Here is a 7,759-nt window from a genome sequence, read left to right on the forward strand (position 1 = left end):
ATGGAGGAGCCCAAGCTGGCAGGTTATGTCCAACTCAGACACCGTGACTGCATAGCTCAGAAGGTAACCAATAAAAATTGATTGAATATAGTACATTCTGTCCAGGAGACAGTGATTCCTGGTGGATGGAACAGGTAAGAAATGAATTTGAATGAGGGTGCTTATCAACATGATGGTTGTTCTCTGTAAGATAAGAGTGTGCATTATCTTGAGGGAATAATAACCTCCCACACAGACCTTCCATAAAAGTTGTATGGGGCAAGGGGAATGCCAATCAAATTTGGTTGTCAGAATCGTCTTCCATTTCCATGCAAGGATTATGATGCTCACAGCTAAGCAAAACATAGAGAGGGACCCTTGATCTTCATTTCCTGGGAACATGAGGAACACGGGCTTAGGTCTTGTACATACAATTTGTCCAGTCATTTTGTTCTTTGCCTTTTTTCTCTTCTAGTAAAAAAAAAAAAACCAAAAAAAAACCATTAACACAATTTATAATCAGAGGAATTGAGATTAGATGTTAAAAAATAAATTTCCATTAGAATATTTTTGGTGTTAGTTCTGCAAATATAACTTCAATATTCAGTGTTCCAAAATGATACTGAAAAGAATAATAATAATAATTAATAATAATAATAATAACCCAAAAAAGGAAAAGCACTTGTTTCTGTGAATCTTCTACCCCCAAGGCACTCTGAGTTCTCTTTTCTTTCAGCTAGGCTTTTAACTGCTTTCAACTGTAGTTACGCATTTTGATGTTCCAATTTTAACAGTCATTTTTGAAGAATAAAAATATGTTGGTAAAAGATAGCCAATAAAAGTGTGTGAGGGAATTATTATTATGCATCATGTATTGTTTTTATTGCTTAATTATATATTGAAATGAGATACAGGCATTTTTTAATATCTTAATATTACTTAAAGAATGATGACGAGGAGAATGAAGGGATAAAAAGATGAAAGAAGCTGGCATTTGACTGCCACTCACAGGTGTCTTCCTCCCAAAGACAAAGAACTAAAAAAACTCTGATCTTGACAATGACATTTTTCCTTTCCTATCCTTGGAGAGGGACGTCATGCTTAGGAGGGTGGAGGGACCATGCAGGAGAGGAAGACCCTCGAAGAAGTGGATTGATTGAGTGACTGGGATAATGGGAGTAGGTTTGTCAGAGACAATAAGATTGGCATAGATTGGATAGAGCAGGGTTTAAGGCTGTTGTACATAGGGTGGCTATGAGTCGCAGGTGACTCAGCACATACAACAACAACAAAAACAACAACATTCTTTTAAACAACTGTTCCTACCTAATCAATCATTTGTGTACTTAAAATTACAGCATTAACTTGTCTAAGCTACTATTTGCATGCTAGGTTCTGTAATTTAAGGTGTCCTATTTTCATAATTTTTTAACATATTCTGTGGCTTATTAAACTGAGTAAGAGATTCTTGTCAATCAACGTACTTAATTTATGGTCCTTTTGAAAATTTAGAGTCCTTTAATATGTTTTGCATTTGCTATTATATTATTAATATCCAGTTAGATACTCTTTTCCCAGGTATTTTAATTTGTATAAGCTAAAAATATTTTTTTGTATGTAACTTGGAAACAATTATTACAGAATTCAGCTAAGGAGAGCAAGAGGTGCAGTTGATTCTGTAAAGCTTTCGACTTAGTGAGAGATTCTAGAATTGGTGTTTTTGTTATGAGTTATTTGACAAAGACTATTTCTATATGGAAGGATAAAAATACTTAGGTTTGTTCTCACTCTTCCAGCTTACCTATTTACAAGTCAAATTCAATTAGTTGGAAACCTGAATCCCCACCATTCCTTGTATCTTTCCGATATCTCACTTGGTAAATATTCACCCATTTACTCTGACGGTGGTGAGAAATCTTGTTGCCAACGTGAAGGTACACGGTTCGAAGATACCAGCTGTTCCACAGGAAAAGGATGGGCAATCTCTTTCCGTGTAATTTACTGCCTCTGAAAACTCTCTGAAAGGTCAGATGGGGGTCAGCTCAGACTCGATAGTACACACCAACAACAACAATTCTGATAGTAACTGACCTCTGAGGTTATTCTTTCAGCCTGTTGTTGATTCCTGATCAACAGTGGTAGGACAAGCTACAGGTTAGATGGTACTCACCAGTCATCCATAAAAGAGCAGAGATTTTAAAAATTTTATCAAGATGTCAGTTTGATTTCTAGTAGCCAAGTAGTTCCAGGCTCCAAAGGGAAGGAAAGGTATTTTCTCTTTTATTTGCAATTGCTTTTTGAATATATATATATATAAGGCTAAGAACTAATGATTTATCACATGTTGCTCTAATGCCCCCCATTACCTGGGGATATTTCATGTATTACAACTTAAGCTGTTGGGGAAAGAGGGATAGGCAGAACTGGTGTCTCCCCTGTGAGACTCATGGGACTTTGTCTTCAATTTTGTGTCTGATCTTCAGCTCCAAACATAGGATGGGAATCCCTGGATGAATCCTCAGACTTCACATGGACTTTAAAATTGACTGTAAGCAAGTGTTTCCTTCTCCCTGAGGAGTCATTAAACTATGTGCTCTGAGCCAACTAATCCAAACCCAAAGTCTAGTTTCAGGTAAACAAAGTTAAGACCAAAGGGAAGTAATTTTTCTAATGAGCTTCCAAATGTACATACTTAAGATCAAAATAACGGAGCCGGTATCCAGTAGGACTAAATCATAATGAGAATATAAACTTAGGGTAGCAGTTGTGAGTAGCAATAACAACAAATTCACACCAGTAGTGAAAACTTTAGAGTTAGGTGGGCTGGAATTGAATCCAAAGTAATACACTCATTAGTCATATGGGTTGTTTTTTTTTTTTTGAAAATACGTTTTTCTTCTCATATGTGAAGTGGTAATGAATATGTTTTGTAGTGTGTGTCTATTTGACTGTGTGGATCATAACAAACTGTTGTTTACTCTGAGAAAAATGGGGATCCCGGAACATTTGATGGTGCTTATGTGAAACCTACACTTGGGCCAAGAGGCAGTCATCAGAACAGAGCAAGGAAACACTGCATCAAAACTGGGAAGGGTGTACTCCAAGGATGTGTCCTATCTCCATACCTTTTCAATCTATACGCAGAACAGATCATCTGAGATGCTGGACTCTTTGAGGAATGTGGCATAAGGACTGGAGGAAGACTCATCAACAATCTGTGTTACGCAGATGACACAACTCAGCTTGCAAACTGAGGAAGACCTGAAGCGCTTGCTGCAGAAATTCTAGGACTTCAGCCTTCAATATAGACTGATGCTCAACATCAAGAAAACGAAGACTCTCACCATTGGGGCACTTGGCAGCATTATGATAGATGGTGAAGAGATTGAGATTATTAATAGCTTTAGTTTGTTTGGCTCCACAATCAGCACTCTTGGTACCAGCAGTCAAGAAATCAAAAGATAAATTGCACTGGGAAAGTCTGCAGTCAGGGTCCTCTCCAGAGTACTGAAAAGCAATGTTGTCAGTGTGGAGACTAAGGTTGCGGCTGATGCATGGTCTTTGCAATTACTTCCTATGCATCAGAAACAATATGTAGGGATGATAAAAAGAGAATAGATGCCTTTGAGTTGTGGTGCTGGAGAAAAGTATTGAATATATCACAGACCGCGAGGAGAACAGGTTTGTCCTGGAGAGGGTGAAACCATGCTGCTCCTTGGAGGCAAGGGTTCTGAGGCCTTGTCTGATATACTTTGGGCATGTGGCAAGGAAGAACCAGTCCTTAGAGGGGGATATCATGCTTGGAAGGGTGGAGGGACAGCAGAGGAGAAGAAGACCCTCAATGAGACAAATTGATTCAGTGACTGGGGTAATGAGGGTAGGCGTGTCAGAGACAATAAGGTTGGCATGGGATAGAGCAGGTTTCAGGGCTGTTTTATAAAGGTTTGCTATGAGTCACAAGTGACTCAGCAACACATAACAACAACAACAATGCCAGTGAAGATTTCCTATTGCAAACTAAGAAATTTTCAACAGAATAGGAATTTTAAAGAATATTTGAAGATTAGGCTTATGGCTAAATCCTATGAAGAACAGACCAAGTCTAGAGCAGGTGCTGAATATTAGGCCAAGTAGTTTGTAATGTAAGTGCCATGGAGTGCCATGTAAGTGTAGTGGACATTGTGCACTAAGGAATCAAAGGAATCTCTGCTACAGATTTGGTGAATGTACTTATTTCTGTTGTACTCTGAATAAAGCAATAGTCCTTTGATTAGCATTTTGGCAAGGAGTAGTATACCCAGAGACCTCCACTTGAAATTGTCAATTTTAATAATAGCCTTATTCCATGGATCAATGAGCTATTATGAGGGAACCTGGCAGTTTCTGACTAAATATAGCCCAATGACAAACATGGGTGCTATTTGGCCCATTTAAGGTGAAATAAGAGAAAAGTTCTACCTATAACCTGGTTCCTAGTAGCTCCTCTTTTGACTCCACAGTTCAGAATTCCCCAGAGATTCTACTTTACTCATTGTCATTAGGTTGGAACCAACTTATAATACGTTTTTTAGAGACAATAAATTCCATGGGAAGAGATTGATCATATTTCTCCTGAGAAGCAGTTGGTGGATTCAAAGCATCTGCCTTTGGGTTGGCAGCACAACTCCCTACGTACTAGCCCACCAGAGCTTCCTCTCCAAAGATTGTTGTTGTGTACCATTGAGTCAGAATTGACTCACAGCTGACCCTCCAGTGGGTTTTCAGAGGCAGTAAATAGCATGGAAGGAGACTACCCATCTTTCTCCCTCAGAAGAGCTGGTGGATTGAACACCTTAGGGTTGGCAGTGCAACCCCCTACCATTAAGCCACTAGAGTTCTAAAGATTAGTGCAGCTCAAATGCAGCGTAGAATAATTCCTGAGTGATCCTGATATTTCTCCTTTCTCATCATAAAATAAACTCATTTTAACAAGGCTTTTCGCTTAAGGGTTCTCAACTTTTCTTTAACCTAAGGAACTCTGACTTTTTTAACTGATTCAGATAGAAGAATTGTTTGAGATGTTTTCAGTATATTTTTTATAGTTCATATTTGCCCCCTATTTTCTGATACTAGAGTGTTCCAATTCATACGTATCAAGCAAGCTTTATTAGGCTGTCTATTCTTGGTTCTAAGAATTCCATACTCAATTTTGTATCTATAAGAATACCTCTAGGCTAGAATTTTTGGATGTCACACGGTAATTGGCAATCAATCTTGGTATGACTTTTTTTTTCTTTTTAGCACACATATGGCCTCAATGGATATTTTATTCTTTAAAATTGTTATAGAAATAATAGATTGTATACTTACCTGGCAGAGGGGATACCATGATAACGAAGGTGATTTTTCCCAGTGCGAGGCTCATCCATTGTACTCAGATGTGGGAAACTCGATCGCATAATTTGTGGTAGTGGGGGACTGCATTCGCACTTTCTCCTGATAGAAAAAGAAAAAGAAAGAAATAATAGATTGTATTTTGTTTTGTGCTCTTTTATTTTTACTTTTTAAGAAATAACAGATTGTATTTTGAAGTTATGTAATCACACTTTTATTTCATAACTTTTGCTAGATGTCCTATAGATGTTAGATGCAACCAGATATTAATTCATTCAATTGATTTAAAAAAGGTCACTGAAAGGCTAGGTAATGAATTAGCCAGTGTCATTGGAAGACAAAATTGGCTTCCATAGTCCACAAAATAGGGAATTCTGTGGGAATACTTTATGGGAACTCTGGTGGCTTAGTGATAAGGAGTTGTACTGTCAATCCAAAGACACTTGGTTCAAATCCACCAGCTGCTCAGAGGGATAACGATGGGAAATCTCCTCCCATGTTATTTATTGTCTCCAAAAAGCCACTGAAGGATCAGCTATAAGTTCATCCCAGCTCAACAGTACACAACAACAAATTCTATGCATTGAGTTTGTATATTGAGATATAAAACCCAAGATTAAATTTGTACCAGAGAGGAATCAATCATTTTATCCACTATCTCAATTTTAATTTTAGTTTCTAAAACACTATTAAAGCTTTATGAAATTATTGACACCCAAAGAAGCAAATGAAAGTCCTCTTTAGAAGTAAATAATATTAATTTTCAGTATGGATGGAAGCTCAACACCAAGAAGACAAAGATTCTCACAAGACAAATTGCATGGGAAAATATGCTTTCATGGACCTCTCCAGAGTGCTGAAGAGCAATGATGTCAGTCTAGATACAAAGGTCCGCCTTTTCCAGGCCTTGGTTTTCTCAATTACTTGTTATGCTTCAGAGAATTGGACAATGACTAAGGATGACAGAAGAAGACTAGATGCTTTAAAGTTGTAGTGCTGGAGAAGAATCTTGAACATACCTTGGACTACCATAAAAACAAATCAGTCTGTCTTGGAGAGAGTGAAACCAAGTCTCTTCTTGCAGGCTAGGATTTTGAAACTCTGCCTCACTTACTTTGGGCACATGGCCAGGAGATATTTGTCCTTGTAGAAGGACATGATGCTCAGAAGGGTGGACAGACAGTGCAGGAGAGGAGACCCTGGATGAAATGGATTGATATAATTACTGGGGCAATGGTAATTGGAATGGCGGAATTAGTAAGACTGACTCCGGATAGGGAAGGGTTCAGAGCAACTGTAAGGTACATCACAGGCACACAACAGTAACATACTATGGCAGGTTTGCAAGCAGGAGTGGGATCCACTTCCTAAATAACATGCCTCCAGAAACTCTATGAACTGTGATAAATGTCCATAGTTGTAGAGCAGCTTTAGGCCTTTTGTTCATAGGGTGGTTGTGAGTCATGCTCGACTCGAAGGCAATCAACAACAACAATATAAAATTGATACAAAGAAAATTGTGAATTTTGGCAGATAATTTAAAACAATAAAAAGGATCACATAAATATGAAAATAATCACAGGGAAATTGTAGAATCAAAATATAACATCAGAACATAATGACATTAATGTATAACCTTAATAGATATATAAAATATATAAATATAAAGGATAAATTAGTGAAATGGAGAGCAGAACAAAATGCTCATAATGAAACACAAAGGCAAAAAAGAAAGATGATGCAGAAAAATGGACAAGTGAACTAAAGGATATAGTCAAGAGATAAACTATATTTAACTTGATTCCCGGAAGGAAGAAAATGAAAACAAAAAACAAAGAAAACCTCAAAATCACATCATTAAGTTTATTCAGATTCATAAACACTCTTCATCATGTTTCCAATACTATAAATCTTAACAGGATAAGACTGCTCAACTTTCTCCCCTGAAGCTTCTGGTAGATTCAAATTACTGGAGATGCATGATCTTTCAATTAGCAACACAACATAATATAGGCTAATTTTCCCAAACAATTTTGAAGGGATGAAAGCCGAGAACTTAATAAAAATAATGAAATACATTAAACCAAGTATATAAAAGTCTTGTAGATCCCCTGCAGTTTGAAGAGCAATTACCTAAACAAATAATATGAAAATTGAAAAGGACAAAACACACAAAAGCTGCCAGAGGAAAAGTACATCGTCAAAAGAGCAACACTTTGTTAATAGATTCTAACTTATAAATGGAAGAACATGTTCTAAACAGAAAAATACCTCTTCACAGAAAAAATATGGTCTCTAAACTCAGGTGCCAATTGTCTTCTTGACATTGAGCCTCAATCCATATTGGAGGCTGCAGTCCTTGACCATCTGCAGCAGGTGCTTCAGGTCCTCCTCAGTTTCAGCAAGC

At 37.4% G+C, this 7,759-nt stretch overlaps 1 protein-coding gene across 1 annotated transcript in view; it reads left to right on the plus strand.

Annotated features, from left to right (window-relative positions):
• The window catches only part of LOC102845267 (retinal dehydrogenase 1-like), a 13,497-nt gene continuing 5,738 nt past the window's right edge, over window positions 1-7,759 (plus strand). The window contains exon 1 of the mRNA XM_006885606.1: window positions 1-63. Coding sequence (XP_006885668.1) covers window positions 1-63 — 63 coding nt within the window. The remainder of the gene's footprint in view (window positions 64-7,759) is intronic.

Source organism: Elephantulus edwardii, unplaced genomic scaffold (genome assembly GCF_000299155.1).
Source record: "Elephantulus edwardii isolate Elephantulus edwardi_28Jun2011 unplaced genomic scaffold, EleEdw1.0 scaffold00044, whole genome shotgun sequence".
Lineage (NCBI taxonomy): Eukaryota > Metazoa > Chordata > Mammalia > Macroscelidea > Macroscelididae > Elephantulus > Elephantulus edwardii.